We start from the raw sequence: 19,777 nt of genomic DNA on the forward strand, positions 1-19,777 counted from the left end.
GAGGGAAGATTTTGGCATCTGACCGATGCAGTGGGAATGGAAGCTTGTCTTAGCAGCTGCTTTTCAAGGGGGAGGGTATGGAAATATGGAAGTAGCTGCTGTTTTCCATGGAGCATCCCTGCTTCAACCCACCCCCACCCCCTTCAAGCTGGTTTTTCTTAGTCTATCCCTGTCAAGAACAAACCCCCTGCAACCACCACTCGACTCCTGGGGAAGGTTAAGGGCTTAGTGATACCAATTAGTTGATAAAGTGTGAAACCTTTTAACCCAGTAACACAAAGTCAGTTGCTCAGAAGTAGCTCTACTCCATGGATGTCAGAATCCAATTCACTCCAGTCAGGAACTCTGGAGAAAGCTTTAAAGCAGGAGCTTCTCCCTGCTGTACTTAAACTGGAGATGCAGCACCTTTGAAACAGAGAATATTCTATCTTAAGAGTCTGACCCTACAGTGATGGAAGCTCAAAGTCAGATATCTTTAAAAAAATAGGGTTGGAGCGAAGTGCCTCTGAAGGAGAAAGGAGGAGAGCCTCTTAACTAGAGACCGTGAAGAAGCCCTTTAAGGCTTTCATTTTTTTTTCCCCAAAAGTAGGAATAAGAATTAAGTCGATACCAGATAGATACTTACAATGGTTGGGCCCAGTTAGTGCTCAGGAGTCTCCTGGATTAGAGACAGTCTGGGGGGTAGTCGGTGCAGATAGGGCAGTTATTTTATACAAGCAACTGCCCAGGTAGGAGCATTAATATTTTAGCTTCCCTTCTGCTCAAAAATAATAATAAAAAAAGACTCCATGAAACACGCGCACATACAGCGAATAAGCCATTTTATTTTTGTCCTGTGCGCTCACAATCTCTCTTCTCTCCCTGACAGGTCACAGATCATTAAAATAAAGGTTCTAAGAGGAAAATAATTTAAAACATACACTCAGGGCTCCATTCCAACCTCCCTGCACCCAGCCACATCTCCACTACTTGTGCTTCATCTCATGCATATAAGAAAGTAAAGCCATTGAATCATAACAAGTTAAAGATGGAAGAGACCTGTTTGGTCCTAGCGAGTCCATCTCCTGCTGTTCAGCATGAGATCATGGCACAGTGAATATACTAACCAAGTGCCCTATAGTTCTCATCGTGATGCACTCTGACAAGATGCAGCTGCTTTTAAAATAGCCTGGAATACACATTTTAGACAGATGTCTTCTTTTGCAGTGCTAGAATATGAAATTAGACTTCTCCAGGCTGTCTACAGCAGACCTTTGCTCTCACTTTCCATTGCAAGGTTACTTTCACTGCAGATACTGCCTCCCTCCCCAAGTCCTCCATAGGATGCACATTCTCCATTCAGTGCTATGGCCTCACCCCATATGACATGCACAGGACTGGCTAGGAAAGCCATTTTGCTTTTCAGTTGCTGGTAAAGTCAGTACACGCCCAGCTGTGCTATATTGTAAATACAGCTTCTAGGATTGTCTCAGTCTTACAGACCAAGACCAGCAGCGATCAAGGCACTACCCCCACCCCCCTTCTTAAAACAAAGGAAGTCAGACCAACACCTAGGGACAGAAGAGACTCCCATAATGTGATCACACACAGTTACATTGAGTCTTTATGGCAAAGAGAACACTGAGCAGCTTTAAACATTGGGGCTTCTCTCTTTCACTCAACACAAGCGCTCTAGAGCTTATTGGGAAAACAGGGCTGAAGCCCTGGAAAACAAAGCACGGCTGAGAAACAGGAATCCTAACCGATGTCTATTTCTATAAGTGACAAGCCCACTTCGTGGGGTAGGAACCAACTGCTCCCCCTATTGTGCTCTATACCAACCAGATTTGCTACACCTCAACCCCACATGCGCCTCCTTTCAGGCCATCCAGCAGCCAGTTCCCAAAGCTGCTGCAGCTGGAAAGGAACTGGCTGCAGACAAGCTTTAGACCCAAGCCCACCCACCCCTTTCCACCCTGGTTCCTCAGCCAGTCAGTGGGAGAAGACAGTGTTTGCATGCAGGCTACTGCTTGCCATCATCTAACGCCATGGTGCTGGCTCACTGGCAGTGACATGCTCTGAGTTTTGTGGGGGATACATCATCACATTGGTTCTATTAACTCTTTCCAGATCCACCTACCCCAAAGCTGTAGCAGTTGCTAAGGTCCACTGCACATGAGGATTAACAGCTCTAGAGATGGTAAGATAAGAGCTCTCCCACTTCTCCTAGCCCCATCTAAGGTTCCGCAGACTGGAAAGAGTTAATGAAAGTCACACCACTTTGTGTTTCCATGTGTGCACTGGTCTGATCTAGGAAGGGAAATTGGTTAATCTGGAATTAAGTCAGGTTTTATCACACACCAATGTCAAAACTGGTTCAGGAAAGAAAAAAACAAAAACAAAAAACACAACTACCTGAAGTCACAGAACTTTGGAAGTTCAGAAAAATGTCTCTCCTATAACTTTAAGTTCATTTGCTTAAATCTTTTTTAAAGCCAGTTCCTAAACAGTAGTTTCTCCATCTTCTGCAGATTCTCACCACCAAGGATGCCAGCTTATTCCCCATACTCAAAGGATTCCAGGTTGTAGCGGGAGCTGGGCTCGCCCAGTTCACTGTGTGTTCTTCCCCGGTCACTCCCTGATGGGAGCCATCAGAAATTCAAAGTGCAGGTCCTGCACCCTCCACGTGCAGCAGTCTCTTCCTGTACACTGACCGGCAGCAGTCACGTTTGAGAAGATATATTGGATAAGAAGGCATGAAAGTTCCTCTAGTACTTCCAGGCTCAGCCCTTCTCCAGTGTCTAACTTTAGTGAGCTCCCTCCTCCTCCCCCTGGCTCACTTCCTCCTGTCTTTCTGTTTTCTCTCCTTCCGCCTGGCCTGCTGGTCGGCCAAGGCGCGAGGTATCAAGATAACACTGCCATCGCTGGCATACTGTAGGGAGTATTGATTCGGAGAGTAGGGCTGGCCATTCTCATCACGCAGGCGCCCAAACACTTCCTGGTACAGGTTTTGCACCTTCTGTTTCATCTGGCGAATGGACTTGAGAAATTCCACCTTCTCCCTGAGCAGTTTGGACTTGTCCCTCTCCAAGTCTCCCACGTCCCGTTCTAAGTTCAGGATGGTGTCCAGTTTCCTCTTGCGGCAGTTTTGGGCAGCCATCTTATTCTTGCCCCTCCTCCTGATGTCCCGAATCAAGCTCAGCTGTGCCTCACTGAGCTGGTACTTGGAGAGAAGTTCATTGAACTCCTCCACTGGCAGGTTTATAATCTTGTCATTGGTGAAAGGGATCTTCATGGCTCTAGCTCGGTGCTCGTCCCGGCTCATCTGCTTATCCAGGAAGTCAGATTGCTTCTCCTTGCTCTCAGGTGCCATGTTATAGGTGTGGTTGTGACCAACATGCTCCAAGTAAGGCAAGTAGCGTAGCTCTGATGGGTCGTGATAGCTCATGCGGCAGAACTTGCTGTACTCCGGTTGGTATCCAACTGCCCCTTCCGTTTCTTCAAAGTCCACATTTTCAGAGTCTGAGCTGTAGCCTACAGCTCCTTCCTCAGAAAAAGAGGAAGAAGAAGAGGAGGAGGAGGAGGAAGAAGAAGAGGAGGCTTCTGAGCTACTGAAAGAAACAGGACTATGGCTAGAGTCCAGAGAAAGCCCTGAGTCAGAATCAAACTCTTCTTCCAGCTGAGAGGCTTGCACTGGGTTGAAACCTTCTTCAATAGCCAAGTCCATCAAGCTGATCTCATCAAGCATGGCTTCATCTAGAAGACCCCCTAATGGATCTGGTAGTTCAGGGCCAGTTGTCTCGTTGACTGTGCTGTTCAGCTGTGGAGGGAAGAAGATCCCACTCAAGTTGGTAGACCCAAAGGTGGTGTTGAGGCCAGTGGAGTTGTCAGGAGCCAGTTGGAGCAGGGCTGAACTGCTAGCCACGGAGGGGCTCTCAATCTCTGAGCTGAAGAGGGAGGAGAGATCCTGTGTGCAGCTACCCAGAGATGCCTGATGCAGGCTGACATTCTGATTGATGGGAGTGTTTGGAGCTAGACTGTAGTTAGCAGTCAGCAGGTCTCCATTTGTGCCATTATACAGGATTTCAGCAGTTGTGTTGTTCACTTCCATAGCCTGAAAGAGATTAGAAGCAGTTCAGCAAATGATCCAGCCTTGGGCACTATCCTTCTCCCCCATTTCCTATGTGCACTGCAAACACCACCAGAGGCTAAAAACAGAAAAGAGAGGAGCCTGCAGAGATCATGGAGTGAGCTAGTTCCAGCAGCACTCATGAGGTCTAGAGGATCTGGAAGATTTAAGATTCATATTGCCAACAATAAGAAATTCCTCTCCCTCTATGTTCCCTCGCCCCACCCCAAAGACAGAGGCAGTTTTCAAACTGCACATGATGAGCCAAGCCACAGGGGCAGCAGTTTTTGACCCAAAACTACAGCTACACTCTAGATCTCAGCTGCTTAGAACAGCCATCAAACCACTACAATGAACAGCAGCAGCTTGAGATGGGAAGGGCACACACCAGGTATCACCCTCACCTAAACATTCAGCACGATGACATATACTTCAGCTAGCCCAAAGGGGATGAGATACCATATCCTGGGGGCATTTCCAATAGCAATCCTGCTCTGCACCTATACACGGATCAGGAATGCCCATGACAGACACACACACACGTCCTGCTTCGGGTACCCACTGGAGAGAGAAAAGGGAGCTATGGGGACCCAGACAATTAGCTAGTGTAGAGCAGTTAGCAAGAACTAACCTGCATTTCCATTATAGACATAAGGTCCTGCCACTGCTGCTCCAGATCAAATGGGGACTCTGTCTCCGTCAGAAGAGGAGACAGGAGGCCGCTCTGGATAACTGAAGACTCGCTTTCACCAGGCACAGCTTCGTTTAGGTGGGAGGCATCTGCAGCTGGAAACTAAATACAGAGCAGTGTTCGTCCACATCTGGTCTGCCGAGGAGAGGCAGGTCAGTAAAGCCCTGAATGCCTTTCAGGCTCCACAACAGGGAACTGCTTTTCTTTTATTCAGACTGAGAACTAGCTGCTGTTATTCCCCTACTGTTCACTGCGAACTAATTAGAAACAAAGTCAGAAGCCCTTAATTAATTGTGACCATCTTCCCCACTGGCTGCTTCACAGGATCTGTGCCTGGAGCCGCCTTAGACAGATTAATCCAATTTACTGCCAGTTTAGTGGTCTCTGATATTTGTCTTAAATGGGAGGCAAAAGGCATCAAATCCCAGTGCACCAACAAAACCAGGCTCTGGATCTGTCACACTTAGAAATGAGTCATGGAGAAATGGTTTCCATTTTCAAGAATGCACAAACTCACCTCAGAGTTCTCCCCAAAGGGGAAGGTGGCTTCCAGCAACCTAAGGCACTCCTCCAGCGACAGGGCCGTCTGATCCACCACGCCAGGCACCTGGGACAATGAATCATTTCAGCACAGTTTACTGAAGGGTAAGGACCTCCCTAAAGGGTAGGACACAAGTTTCTGAACCAAGGGTATCAGAGACCCAATGGCTTAGTATGTTCTTCATAGAGCCCAAATATCCAGAGCCCCCCACACTTTTGCATCAAGTTGCAATTACCATCCTGCTAGCCAAGGAGCACCTGCCATGACTTTCTGAAGCTAGTCAATACGGTTCATAAATGGGCCGGGGGGCGGAGGGGGGGGGGGTCAAATGAACTCTTGTTCGGGTTAGCTTCATGCTGACTTTTCTGGATTAGCTTCACTGACGCATGCTGCAGATAGAGACTCAGCTTCAAACTTCCCATAGCCTAGGCCTGGTCTACACTGGGGTGGGGATCGATCTAAGATGCGCAACTTCAGCTACGAGAATAGCGTAGCTGAAGTCAACGTATCTTAGATCGACTTACCTCCCGTCCTCACGGCACGGGATCGACGGCCGCGGCTCCCCCGTCAACTCCGCTTCTGCCTCTCGCCCTGGTAGAGTTCCGGAGTCGACAGCAGAGCATTGGGGATCGATTTATCATGTCTCATCTAGATGTGATAAATCGATCCCCGATAGATCGATCACTACCCACCAATGGATGGAGTAGTATGGACATACCCCTAGTGAGGATTTTGCTCAGTGCCTATGCTCTTCCCCTCCCCCCCACTCCACATTCACAACTTCTACAAAGAACCTAAAAGCAGAACAGGAGCCAACAACTCCCACTCCCAAACCGCTCACTGGAATAAAGCTTTGTCAACATTAAAAGAGACTCTGGCCTTGTCTTGCTCTGTGTTAGTGACCATGGATCCTCCTGCTTATTTCCTCGCAGCAGATAATCAGGGTGCCAACAGCTTCCTGGTTATTTCCCCAGTTCACCTTTGTGTTTGGTTCCCTCTAGCCTGGGAGATAAACTGTGCTCCAACATCGCACCCTGTCATCCAGACGGGTGATGGTTGTCTTCATGCCCTTTCTTAGCTCAACAGCCATTACCATCAGCCAGATGGGAGAAAGAGTGTCCCCTCTAAAAATCACTAAGTGCCACTGCTTATAACAGCTAGCTGATGGTTCCCTGTCCTCCCCTGCTGAGTGGCAGACACATGAATCCCAGAACACTGCAATACACCCTGGAATGAGGGGTAAGCCCTACTCGGGGGGCTGTTACCTGTGCAGGGAAACTCTCCCCCGTTTCTCCATCAACTAGCAGGTTTCTATCCAAGGTCTCGTTCCCTCCGCTCCTCCAGCTGTCCCCCTGCTCCCTCCCATCACTCAGTTCTTTGTCCACTTCGCTGTCCTTCTGGCGATGGCTGTAGTCAAAAATCTCTCGCCCAGCGCCGAGATCAATATCCTGTCTCCACAGGATGTCAATCAAATCGATGTCCTGAAAGACACACAACATTTCCTTCAGCACTTGGCAGGCTCATCTTCACCCCACCATGGAGGGAAGACCCTCTTCTTCCCTTGCCCTCCTCCCCGCCCCGTTCCTGCAGCACAGCACAGCAACCTCCCGACAAGCACCCCTTCCACCCTACAACACAATGCCCTCATTCCACCCAGATTCATAACCACCCTTTCTGTACTACACTGCACTCCCCCTACCAACACTCCCACCCGCCACAACACCTTCCTTGGGGCACAGTGTCCTGTCCCCACCCATCTATTAGTACTGGACACAGTTCCAACCTTCCATGATGGTTTCTTTCACGTACCGCCCCACCCCCATCACCACCATCGGGGACTCCAGACACCAGTCCTTCGCCCCTGCCTTGCATAGAGGCCAGCTGCTGTGCCTCCTTTGCACAAGAGCCTATGGTCATTTTGCCTGGCTAGGTCTCTAACAGCAGCTGTGCAATGGCGCCAGGCTGGAGAAAGAACAGAACTCCATTGGAAAGCGACTTTAGCTGTCTCCTCCCTGCTCTCCATGCTCTGCAGGGGCCTCCTCCCGTCTCAGGAAAAAGGGAGTCTGCAGCTTTAACTCCTCTGGGTTGCACGATGCCGGCTGGATGGCGAGGACCAATTGTCATGCAGGATTGCTGCTCCATGGAGGAGCTTGCATCAGCCTGTGGTGCCATTCTCGGCATTTGCATAAAGGGGTGGAGTGCACTGGAGAGGAAAAACCCTGCATTCCCAGCCACCTGATGCAACTTGAGATCCTTGCTGCCGGCCTGCTGCCTGCTCACCACTTGTCTACAGACAGCAGAGATGCCAGCCCTGCCCAGCCCTTCACCTACAAATGACAGCGCAGCCTTCCAACTGAGATCCCCCCCACACACACCCTGCCGGAACTTTAACCCCATTCCGAGAACTCTGTCATCTTCCCTCCCTCTACAGCCCCAGGGTCCCCATGCAAAGAATCTGTGACCCTGAGCATGAGGGGAAATGCCTGCTACCACCCTTCTGCTCCCTAGCATCAACATGATCAAGAACCCAAATGCCTCATCCCTAACCACATAATATGAATCTGCAAACATTTGTCTCTCTTCACAGCCACCACTACCCACAGGCCCCTCCCTCTAATGCAAGCCTAACCCAGGGCATACCCCACACCCCTGAAAAGCAGCCTGTGCTGGTTCAAACCTCAGGGGCCTTTTAATATGACCAGGCCCCAAGGCCCTACCCTAGAATTACCACCTAAGCCTGGGACGTACAGATTCCTCCCCACCCTGCCTCCCACATCATAGCATGGATGGTTTATTTTACTGAAATATTATGGCAGTCGACTTCACAGTTTATCAATGAGCCCTTAGCCCCTCTTCCCCCACCTCAAAGCAAGGAGACAGGACATCTCTGCCTCCTTAAAAAGATTCTCCCTGCTCTTGTGAAAAAGGTTCCCCAGTAGCTGCCATCACATTTGGCACTTACAGAAAGGGACAAGAATCCACAATAGTCCCCTCCCTCCCCCCAATAAACACAACCAGAGCCCCCTAAACACCAGCCTCTTGCGAGGTCAATGTCACCATACACAATGTCTACAGTATCCCAAATGCTACCGTGAAACCATCCCTTGACCCCCGTTCTGCCCTGAGCATTCACTGTCACACCCTCCCCAAAGACCAGTCCCCCCCAGGCCCAAATGTCACTCATCAGCCTCAGCAAGGACTCTTTCTCCGACTACCCCAGCTATCCTGTGCTCTGATCATACATCTGTCTCCTCGAGACCAGACTTCCTAGGTCTCTCCCCACCGCCTCTGCCTCGCCTGGAGCAGCAATAAAAGGGTTAAGGTAAGTGATACCTTTTTCATGTCCCCAGCTGCTGCTCATGGAGCTGTCCCTGCAGATCATGGTCTATGTGGGGCGAATTCCAGGCAGGCAGAGCTGTGAGACCCGGGCACGGTGCCGCACAGACATCTCCGAGTTCAGTAACTGAGCGGTTTTTGGCAGGCCGGACCCCTGGCTGTTTGCAAGCCCCCCTAGCAGCATGTGATCCACAGGTGGGGGCTACAGCCAGCCCCCCACCCCCTCCTCCCTCCCTAAGCCACAGCTCCAGGAATGGGCCCCGCTTGTTGCGTAGGCAGGAGTTGGACCGAATCCCCACCCCATGCTCAGCGCTGGGGCTGCAGCGAGACCCAATCCCCCTCCTCCCCTCCCTCCCCCGCCTGCCTGTTACCTAGGCGGCAGCGAGAGCCAATCCCCTCCCCCAGGTCACCGCGGAGGATGCGGAGGGAGCCAGTCTCCTCCCTCCGCTTGTTACCTAGGCTGCGGCGCGAGCCAATCCCGTGCCCCGGGTCACTGGTGAGGATGCGGAGGGAGCCAGTCTCCTCCCCGCCCTGCGCTCGTCACCTAGGCTGCGGCGAGAGCCCGGCTCCTCCCCCCCCGGGTCGCTGTGGAAGCTGCAGCGAGGAGTCTCCCCTCCCCCCTCGTGCTCAGCTGCTCGGGTCTGTGTCTCCTTGAGGAGACGCTCCCACGCCAGGTGCCCCACCCAGCGCTCCCCGGATTGGTGCAGTGGGGAGCGAAGCGGCAGAGGGATCTCTCCACCCCCCCCTCCATGAAACTTACAGCATCTGCTGGCAGCAGCAGCAGCTCCAGGCAGTGATACCCCACGGGAGGCCTGGCCTGGCCTGCCAGGAGGTTGGGCCGAATGGCACCTTTGCCAGGATTCTTTACATTCGCCCTGGAGGTGACCAGCAGCTCGGCTCCCCCCTTTGTCACAGGGGCGGGACCCAGCTTTGGTGTGGTAGGGCCCCACATCCTGCAAGACCAGACCCCACTAGGAAACGGGCCTCCCTTACCATAGGGGGGAAAAATAGGTCAGAACCAGAGACAGGGTGTCTGTGCCATCTGCACATGTGCAGTGATGTCACTGGGAGATTGGGGAGGATTTGCACATCATATTTATGTGAGAGCATGAGCCTTGCCAGAGCCAGTCATGGACCTGCACCCATCATCATTCCCACACCAGCAGGAGGGGAGCGAGTTAGAAATAGGAACGGCTATGCCAGTCAGACCAGTTGTCTAGCTAGTCCAGTGCACTATATCCCCAGTGGTGGCCAGTAACAGATTCTTCAGGAAGGTGCTGGAGTCCTCACATTGTACAATTATGGAGTAAGCTGCCCATAAGACGTTTCTGCCTAACCCTTGGCAGTTAGCATTTGGCTTATGCTATGAAGCAAGAAGTGTTTATCCTTTAGATCAGTGGCTCTCACCCTTTCCAGACGACTGTAGCCTTTTCAGGAGTCTGATTTGTCTTGCATGCCCCCTAGTTTCACCTCACTTAAAAACTATTTGCTTACAAAAATCAGACACAAAAATACAAAAAAGTGTCACAGCCACTAGTACTGGAAAATTAGAGACTTCCTCATTTTTACCATATAATTATAAAATAAATCCACTGAATATAAATATTGTACTTACATTTCAATTTATAGTATGTATACATTTATAACAGTATACACAAGTCACTGTCTGTATGAAATTTTAGTTTGTACTGACTTTGCTAGTGCTTTTTATGTAGCCTGCTATAAAAAACTAGGCAAAAAAACTAGATGTTTTGATGTACCCTTGGTGGTACGCAGAGGTCTTCCAGGGGGTACATGTACTCCTGGTTGAGATCCACTGCTTTATCTTTTGGCCTAATAACTGTGGATATTCTCATTTTCTATATGAAGGTCTAATCCTTTTTTCGATCCTGCTAAGTTTTGGCCTCATTGATATCTTGGGGCAGTGAGTTCCACAAGTTAATTATGTGTTGTGTAAACTGTTGTATCAGTTTTTAATTTGCCACCGTTCAATTTCACTGGCTATCCCCTTGTTCTTGCATTATGGGTACGGCTGCAGATTTGTCTCAGCATTTAATACATTTTTTAAAAAATCACAGCGCAGTCATGGTAAATGTTGTAAGTGTCACAGATTCAGTAACTGCTCCGTAACCTTTGAGCAAAAATGCCCTAAAAAAAAGAGGGGGCACTGACCACGCACAATAGACCCTTCTGCACCAGTTCGGCCTGAGGGGGGAGAAAGGCTGGAGACAGAGCCTGCCCTGCACTCATCCCAGGGAAGAGCAGCTCCCAGAGGGGAGATGGAGCATACCCTGCACTCACTTCTGGCCTACGTTGCTCCTGCGTCCAATGAGGCTGGGCCCAGCACCATGTTCTGGATATTGCGACCTGGCATGCCAAGTCACAGCACTGCGTAGGTTTGACCTATCCCCCTCCATCATGACAAAGGGGCATCTTAGCCAAATCTGGTTTGTGTTGCAACCCCACACACATGATCATAATGCCCAGAGAAGGGAGCTGGGCTCAGCCCTGGGGGACAGAAGCTGCTGCTGTGGGGTGAGTCATGGGCGCGCACACAAAACAAAGGACGCCACTGATAAACAGGAAAATCACCCGATCCTTGACTTTTTTCCCCTGCTGTGACAAACCTGCAGCTTTAGTTATGGCAAAGAGGGAAAGGAAAAACAAGAATGCCCAGTTTACCTTCTCTATATCATTTATTATTTTCCTCTCTCTCGTGTCCCCCTTATTTGTCTCCGCTCTAAACTTAAGTCCTAACCTTTTCAATCCTTTTATACGATATTCTGTACAAGTTTCAAATCATTTTAGCTCCATGTCTGGATCCCTTCCATTTCTGCTATGTCCTTTAGTTATCACAGCCCCCTCGCCCCAAGCTGTATGTACAGGGGACATGCCCTGGCTCCCTGTGGAGCTTGATGGGGAAGTCTTGCACATCCAAAATGCTCATCTTGAAATATCCATTTACTGATCCTTATCTGACCCAAGTCATAACATCTGGATTGCAAGCTAAAGTCTGTAACCCCAGAGCTAACCCTCAGTACCTGCAGTCTCTGCCTTTCTCCTCTAAATACACCACTACTCGGAGGCCTCTCAGAAGAACCAGCATTTAAAGTGGATGCAGTTTACAGTCTTGTGGTGAATTAGAACTCAGGACAGAGTTAGTAGATCTTAATTATATTTCCAGTTCCACCTCTGACTTGTTGGGTGATGCTGGGCAACTCACTGAGCCTCTCTGTGCCCTTGTTTCACCATCTGTATAAAATGACAATACTTGGTACGTACATTGGATTTTGCATCCACAGATCTCAAAGCACTTTAATAAAATGGATGGATGTCGTTATCCCCATTTTACAGATGGGTAACTGATGAGTTACCTGTTTAATAAGATTTCCCTCTTTGAAAGAGTTTTTACGTCTAGGGAAACACTTAGTATTTACTGCTTACAATTTCAATATTTAAAAGGAAATTCTACATAACCTTGGGCTATCCCTGTCTAACACTGCACCTCCCAGTCCAAGCAGACACCTAAATCCTCTCAAACCCCCCTCTCAAAAAAGAGTTCCCATTATCCCTCATCACTAAGGTTAACAGAAACAGTATGTCCTCAGCTGGTCACTTTATCTGGTTGCTGTCCCTTAGGAACTGACTGTACACAAGTCCATTCTATGCAGCCAGCCAAGTGTAAGAAGATCTTACCCAGGTTCTAATACCCTGTTACCAGAGTACTGGTTGGAGGGGGACTTTGTCATACTGGGATAATACCCAGCACCAGCAGTTCGTCACATGTTCCACTTGGTGGGTATTTTTATCCCCTTGTTGTGGAAACGTTATAGGGACAGGGCCACTCATTTCAAAGATCAGCCAACAGGACAACAATTCCCTCCCCCATGCTGTGCCGGAGAAGAGGAAAAACCTCAGACGAGACACTGAGGACAAAAAACATCCTGCCCTTGGGATGCTATAGCAGCAAAACAACAAGAAAGAGCAAGCACTGGGATGCTCCTGAATATAACCTCACCAGGATACACCATTAGTACGTTTACAGAACAGGATAGCAAGTCAAATTCCAAGTCAGAACCATCTTCAAAGCTAATCAGAACAATGAAACAGAGAGTGTCTTGCACCATACCACAGGGTGAGCTCCAGCTCCAAGATACAATGCATTTCCCCCACAGCAAGATCTGGTCTGGACTAGAAAATGTTGCCACTCTATTCAGATTGTAAGTGCCAGAAGGCCTGGGAAATGTCTCTCCCCTACTTCTGCAATTGTCTGCCTAACACTACTCTCTTGTCTGCTTCCCACAGGATATCAGCAGGAGAGTCAAACCTCCAGCCTGTCTCAGGTGAATTCCAATTACAGTGTCTGCCAGGAACCGCACAGCACACCTGACAGAAAAGCTTTTAAGTCCCTCTACATTTACCAGCCACACAGCTGAATGAGGTTCAAGGTTCCAGACAAAGAAAAATGATTACGTAGAGAATGCTTGGAATCAAGACTTCATGCTTTGTAGCTTCACATCAGCCACAAGTACAGACTTGTCCATCCCTTGGGGAACATAGGTATATCTCCATATATTATGTTACCTCCCTATCTCCTAGAACTGGAAGGGACCCTGACAGGTCATTGAGTCCAGCCCCCTGCCTTCACTAGCAGGACCAAGGTATGAAGTGCATGTTCATCAGGAGAGGAGGGATTGGGAGGCAGGATTTCCCAGCACTGCATGCCATCAGTGCTGAACATAAATGGAGGGGGCAGGGGAGGGGGAAGGAAAGAAAAAACAATTATCAGGAAAGTGCCATGTCCCAAAGGAGGTCACAGCACATCTTCCGGATGCAGGTTTAAAGAAAAACTCTACAAGGTGTGAGCCAGACTTCTTCGTGAAAAATAGAAAAGACTGGAGGAGAAAACAGGCACTAGAATACGTAGAATACAGAAAGAAAGGGTTAGCGATCCCTCTTCCCCCCGCCCCCAAAAAAGCAGCAATTATACTAGTCCAGACAAGTACACTTTCCAGAAGGCTTGAATCTGGATCATCCAGGAGATGCACCTGCAGCAAATCCAGTTTGAGCTGGCCAGGTTTGCAGCAGGGTCACTGCATCCTGCATATGGAGAGCTTACAGCTGGAATGGTATTTAATGCACAATTTTAGTTAAAAAAATACAGCTGAGCAGGTATTAGGAAACCAGTGATACCACCAACCTACAGACCAAACAAATCTGCAGTAGGATTCTTCCTACAATCCATACACTCTGCCTCCTCTCACTCTGGCTTCCTAAATACCACCCCCACTTTGTATTTATACAGTATTTGTCATTAAAAGATCTCCAGGTACATTATCCCCATTCTAAAGAGGGAAAACCCAAGGCACAGAGAAGGCTGGTCTTGTCACGAAGCCATAGGATGGGAGTGGGAAATCTGAATTCCTTTCCCCACTCTACCACAGACTGTTGACCTTGGGCAAGTCACTTCAATCTGTGTCCCAGTTTCCGATTTGCAAAATGGGAGTAAGTATACACATCTCTCACTGGACTGGTAAGAAGCTAGATTTGTGACCACTTGTGTAAAGTGTTTTGAGATCCTCAGATGGAAAGTACCATCAATTATCGGCTTGTCCAAAGTCACACAGAAAGTAAGTAATTAGAAATGAAAATAGAAAGTACCTCTTACTTTCAGTCCCCTACGCTAAACACTAAGTAACACTGCCAGACTTAGCTCTCTCAGCCTTTGGTCCTTCCCCTAGCAGGTGCCCTTCCTAGCAGATAGGGGAAGTGCCTCATATTTAGGCAAGCTAGGCTCCATGCAGGCTTCCAGTGGCAAGATTATGCCATTCGGTACATTATCAGATCTGAAGAAAGTTTCACCTTTTTCCTCTCCTGGACGAACACTTTCACATCAGAGAGACATTTATGCTATTTCCTGCCTGTAGCTATACTGAAATCACATGACAGAAGTTCCAGACAGCCTCAACAGCTGCCTGCAAAATTCCCCTGCTTCTGACTCCAAAGAGCTGCCTCTAAGCTTCATCACAGGAGATTAGGGATCAGGACAGTTGGGAAATCCCCATGCCTACTCCCCACCATACATAATGGCTTGTCTGAGCTGCACAGCATCCATGCAAACATTCTCCACTGGAATCCATCACTAAAAGCAGTACAATACAGCCACAGGGAAGCAAAGTCTGAACATGCCTGGCCAAAGAAACCTAATGCAAAGAAAGAGTAGCAGCTGCTGGGGGGTCAAACACGTGACTCTGTCATAGCAACTGGGAGAATACACTCGGATAGAAAGTGGCTTTTTTTCCAATTCACCATCCTCCCCACTCTCTGTTGGCAACCAAGCTGTAAACATTATTTGGACAAACTCCAGAGCCATGTAATCTACCACCAGGTGACTCATGGGATGAAACTGTTACCCAATACTGGGAAAGAGAAGGTGCTATTGCATCATTCCCATAAATGCAAATCTGCACTCAAACTGAATTACTGACTAGCCACCCAATTTCAGACCAAGACACAGCACACATCAAGAGAAAGTGCCCGGAACCACCCAACCTTAATATTAAGTTCAGTGCCATGTGGCTCACAGGACCTGATATTCAGAGGTGCTGAGTACATAGGTGCCGAGTACACATGTGGAAGCTACGCACCACTCAACGTTACGCTCTAAACTACTCCTATCCCACAGAAGTCCACAAACAGTTCCCTTTCTTTGGCATGTATCTTTTATAAAAGAAGGTGCTGCCTACCTCTTTGGTCAAGTCTCCATTCCCTGGAGGAGCCACCGCTCCTAGGTCTTCCAATTCTTCACCAAATCCTTGCTCAGGTCCACTCTCCCTCACGCCGTTGTCAGGATTGGTCCCATCTTGCAGGCCACTGCTATTCTCTAGGGTGATGGCTGGGCTGGGCTGGGTACTGGACACAGAACCTTCAGGGTCTCTGTGTACTAGCCAAGCATTTACTTCAGTGGTGGGCACCTGAAACCTGTCCAGGGCCCTCACCTGGTTGAGAAGCCTGCGGGCTGTGAAATAATAGTCCAGGTCTACACTTTTCGGATGGATGCCATATCCGTCCAAGGTGTTCCGAAGGTTGTGGAACTGGGTCTGGGTGTAAGCAGAGCTCTGGCCTAGAATGATTTCCCTCAGAGGGGGAAGCTGCGAGTTCAGGTAGGTATCCACGTCCACACGAACACCTATCAAGCTGAGAAGAATGGTGAATTGGATGAGTCCTTCGGTGAAATATTTCTTCAGAGAAAGCATTTCTGGAGGAGGAAAAAAAGCAAACATAGGTGGAATGTTTAAAAAAAAGCCAATAATTAAGAGCTCAAAGTATCATAATTCACCAAGATTAAGAGTTTAAGGAAAATTCAAAACTTCAGTTTTAGGTTCTCTTGAACAATCAGGAATTTAAAAAAGGTCATCAGGTTACTCAGACGAGCCAAATTAATTATCTAAATCTCCAGAGGAAAGAAATTATACCCCAGTAAACAACCTCCACTCTCCCCTCCTCTTCAGAACTATAGCTATTTGATAACAGTCCACGAGGCTACATATAAACCCACGTGACTTACTGTCTCAAAAGTCCACATGCAGTCACTTCCTCTAGCCTTCCTGATTCCCCACCCTGCTTCCAGAGCGGGGTGTATTCTCTGTGACAGCTGGCGGCTTCTTCTCCCCCTCCTCCTGCTTTGAGAAGCTTCCTGAAGGAAGCTTGAAGAGTCAAAGGACTGTTTGACCAAGGAAGGGTTCAACAGCTCCTCCAGTCCTAGCTGTGGTTTCAATAGAAGCTGAAATATAACCAGAGAACAAACACGGTAAGATGCTGATGAGACATCACCCTACGCATTACATATGCAGTTACTATACTAAGAAGTATCAGTTTCACCACTGTATACAAGCCATGTACAAAATAATATCTATTTCACTCAAAAGGATGGTTTGCTGACTAAATAGCCACAAACGCACATAAAACAAAGGTTATCTTTTGAATCAATATTGTCTGAGTTCCCCCTCCCTACTCTATTCTTAGGCTGGTGCGTCAGCTTCCACTCTCTGGAGCAGGAATTCAGCTCTGACTCCCTTTCACTCCAGTTTTCAGCGAGATTATAATAATCCAACAGGGGCTTTCCGTGGCTAATAAGCAACCGTGACCACTGCACAGCCAATGAGAACAACATTGCAACACACTAGGGCTTGCTACCTTCCTATGCAGTCCTTTCTCCTCTGCCTGCCCATCACTCACAAGGGAACTTTAAAAACAAAAACAAAAAACATGCTTATGATGCCTTTATTCCACAATGTGACCTTCCTGGGCAATTCTCCATACAGCAAGTGTCCCAACTGAGGAGAGCGCAGCCCCCAATTTTGTAGCAAAATGTATTCCCACCATCTGTCCCTTCAAACACCTGTCCTAGTTCAATGTATTTTGAGGATGTCAAAGGGTACACCCCTATTTTTCTCCTCCACCCAGCATCTCCAGGTTGTTGAGTTTTTATAGATTTCAAAGGTTGCCAGGTGTGGACTCATCATCACCTGAGGCTTGTTAGTTGATGGATATCTTTTCTCAACTCCCAACATGGGCAGGAATGGGAGGAGTGTTTAAATTAACCTCTAATCCCAAAATCTCAGCTGTCCCTTCTGCAACCAAGTAACCCATCAGGGCAAAACAAGCACAATTTCAATTCCCCACCTCCACCTCAATTGTTACAAGTAAACATATAAATTAGGTTTGGTAGAATTCTTCATTTACAATTTCAACAGATAACATCCATTTTATTTCTTTTAACATTTTTTCAATTTTTATCAATTTAAACTTTCACAGTTGTGGAAAATTATGAGGCAGGCCAGACAATTATTTAGTGATAGCAGATATTGAGATTTGAGATTCAAAAAGTTAACACTTTATAACCATTAAAAGCCAAATTGTCAACATCACATGTCAAAATATACAAAGTAAATAACCTTAAATCTAACTCACAAATTCTCAAGCATTGTCTAAGTGTTGATTATCACCAATCGAAATATTTTGTCAGTTTGCGTGTATACAGTGAAATCAATATTTACTGCATTCACCGACAAAACCCTAATTCTTCCAAGCCTACATATAATTACAGCCCAATTTTTCTGATTGATCAACTCACTCACATGTCAGATCTCAGTTAATTAATCCAGTAGCCAAAACATTGCCTTTTGTACTGGAAAACTTTTGATTTCAGTCACTCAGAAACTGAAAGAAACAGGGAGCCCCTCCCCACCAGGTTTCAGTTTTCTTGCAACCCTTTAATCCCAGCATCTAGGTCACCATGCTTTCTGAGCTTTTCAGTCCCTCTAATAACAATTTCATCCTCCTAAATCTTCCCAAAGACACCTCCCACCCCACATGGCACATGTGAGAGCATCAGGAACTCCATTAGTGCTAAACACTATAGTATGGGGTTTCCCATCTCTTATTTAAATAGCATCGTGGGGTGCAGGTTACTCAAAGCCACATGTTACTTAAGTCTCTTTAGTCCTCAGCCACTCAAAAACACCTCACCCCTTAAATTCCCCTCCAGCTATTTTACCCCGTCTTTCTACACCCCTTTATCTCCTACAATTCTCTAATTCACGGACCCCCATTTCTGATCCCACGGGAAAGACAACCCCCTCCCCCCAACCCATCACGGGGAACACACTCCCCTCACGCTCCTCATTAGAACTGCCCCATAACACTACTTATGTGCCGCCTAACGCCCGCCCCAAACCTTTTACCCCATATTTCAGAGGGGACGTTCAGCGGGGGGGGTGGGTTCCCTATAGCGCCCCCCCCCCAATTCTGGTCTCCCCTTATCCCCCGACTGCCCCATATTTATACGCTCCCGCCCATACACCGCCTACCCCTCTTCATATTACCCCGAGCTACCCCACTACTCCCCCGTCTTCTCCCCCACCCCAGGAGCCCCTATTCCCCTTCAGCCTCACCCTAAACTTACCCCGCCTCCCCTCTGCCCCCACTACACTCCGCCCTCCTTTCCACTCCCCACACCACTTCCTCCCCTCTCCTTCCCTATTCTGCGCCCCTCCCCACACCTGCCCCCATTCTGCGCCCTCCCCACACCCGCTCCCCCATTCTGCGCCCCCTCCCCACACCTGCTCCCGGCCCGGGCCGCTCTCCGGTACCCGCTCTCCGCGCCCCTCAGCCGCGACCCTCCCGGCCCCACGGGCAGCCACCGCCGGCCGGCCGGGCCCACTCTCAGCAGCACCAGCAGCCGCTTCCCTGCCACCACGGGCCTGAGCCCGCCCACGCGCGGCATCCCCTCCAATCCGCCACCGAAGGGAGGGGGACTGACAAGGCGGTTGTCAAATCCCCGGGCGAGCAGTTAGACCCGCCCTCACAGCCTGGAGAGTGGCAGCTAAGACACCCAATCGGAGATCGGCAAGTTGATGTTTTTCCCGCCCCCGCCCTCTCCCAAAACCGCTTCAGTGACGGAGCGCGGGGCCAATGAGCCAAAGAACAACTGAGCCCGCCTACGCTCGCGTCAGATTGAGAGACAAAATGCAGACCAACCGTATTGGGCAACCTATGCCGAACGACAGCATTCCTCACCAATCCTAAACCGCGCAGATACGCCCGCCCACCAAACAGCTTAACTAACAGCATCACTGACCAATCACCTCGTGTGAATCCACTTCCACCCCCTTTGCCCCATGCTGTTGCCATGGGGACTGAGTGCCCCGGCCTCTAGGCGAGGCCTGTGGAGAATCTAGGCTCGACCTGGCCGTGTGAAACCATTACCTCGCTCCCAAGCTCTCACTAGGCCTTGCAGATCCTACTGTCACCCCTCACGTGACACTATTCCTCAATGCCACCGAGGGGCCTGGAAACCACCTCAAAACTGCTGGCTGCCATCCTGGGTGGGGGGCCTCGAAACCACACATTGTAATCCCCAGGAGCCTTGAAACCCCACACTGTACTCACCGGGGGTCTAGAAACCATGCACTGCCATTGCATGGGCCTCGAAACCACCCGCGGCCAACCTGAGGGCCTCAAAACTGCCCGCTGCAATCACAGGGGGCTCGAAACCATCCACTGTCATTGCATGGGCCTTGAAACCTCCTGCTGCCAA

The 19,777-nt window shown here is 49.0% G+C and overlaps 1 protein-coding gene across 3 annotated transcripts; it reads right to left on the minus strand.

Annotated features, from left to right (window-relative positions):
* Positions 1 to 804: 804 nt before the first annotated feature.
* Positions 805 to 18,960, minus strand: NFE2L1 (nuclear factor, erythroid 2 like 1). 3 transcript variants are annotated; one of them, XM_039516977.1, is made up of 7 exons: positions 18,831 to 18,960; positions 16,244 to 16,459; positions 15,423 to 15,934; positions 6,606 to 6,821; positions 5,317 to 5,406; positions 4,740 to 4,901; positions 805 to 4,093 (listed from the first exon to the last, which is right to left on the minus strand). In XM_039516977.1, exons 3-7 carry the CDS (start codon positions 15,930 to 15,932, stop codon positions 2,816 to 2,818), a joined length of 2,256 nt encoding a protein of 751 aa, XP_039372911.1. In that variant the 5' UTR covers positions 15,933 to 15,934; positions 16,244 to 16,459; positions 18,831 to 18,960; the 3' UTR covers positions 805 to 2,815. The 3 variants fall into 3 exon arrangements, with proteins under 3 accessions (XP_039372911.1, XP_039372910.1, XP_039372912.1); XM_039516976.1 differs by lacking the exon at positions 18,831 to 18,960 and having other exon boundaries at positions 16,244 to 16,463; XM_039516978.1 differs by lacking the exons at positions 15,423 to 15,934; positions 16,244 to 16,459; positions 18,831 to 18,960 and adding an exon at positions 8,674 to 8,927.
* Between the last annotated feature and the right edge of the window lie 817 nt (positions 18,961 to 19,777).

The sequence above is a fragment of the Mauremys reevesii genome, linkage group 27, assembly GCF_016161935.1.
Source record: "Mauremys reevesii isolate NIE-2019 linkage group 27, ASM1616193v1, whole genome shotgun sequence".
In the NCBI taxonomy this organism is placed as follows: Eukaryota; Metazoa; Chordata; order Testudines; family Geoemydidae; genus Mauremys; species Mauremys reevesii.

What these genes read in the sequence shown, in the direction of transcription:
- NFE2L1 (XM_039516977.1), bottom strand. Translation starts at nt 15,932, where the DNA reads ATGCTTTCTCTGAAGAAATATTTCACCGAAGGACTCATCCAATTCACC. An exon ending in ATGGAGACTTGACCAAAGAG is followed by an intron (nt 6,822 to 15,422) that starts GTAGGCAGCACC and finishes TGTGTCTTTCAG; the next exon opens with GACATCGATTTGATTGACAT. An exon ending in CCTTTGGGGAGAACTCTGAG is followed by an intron (nt 4,902 to 5,316) that starts GTGAGTTTGTGC and finishes CTCTGTATTTAG; the next exon opens with TTTCCAGCTGCAGATGCCTC.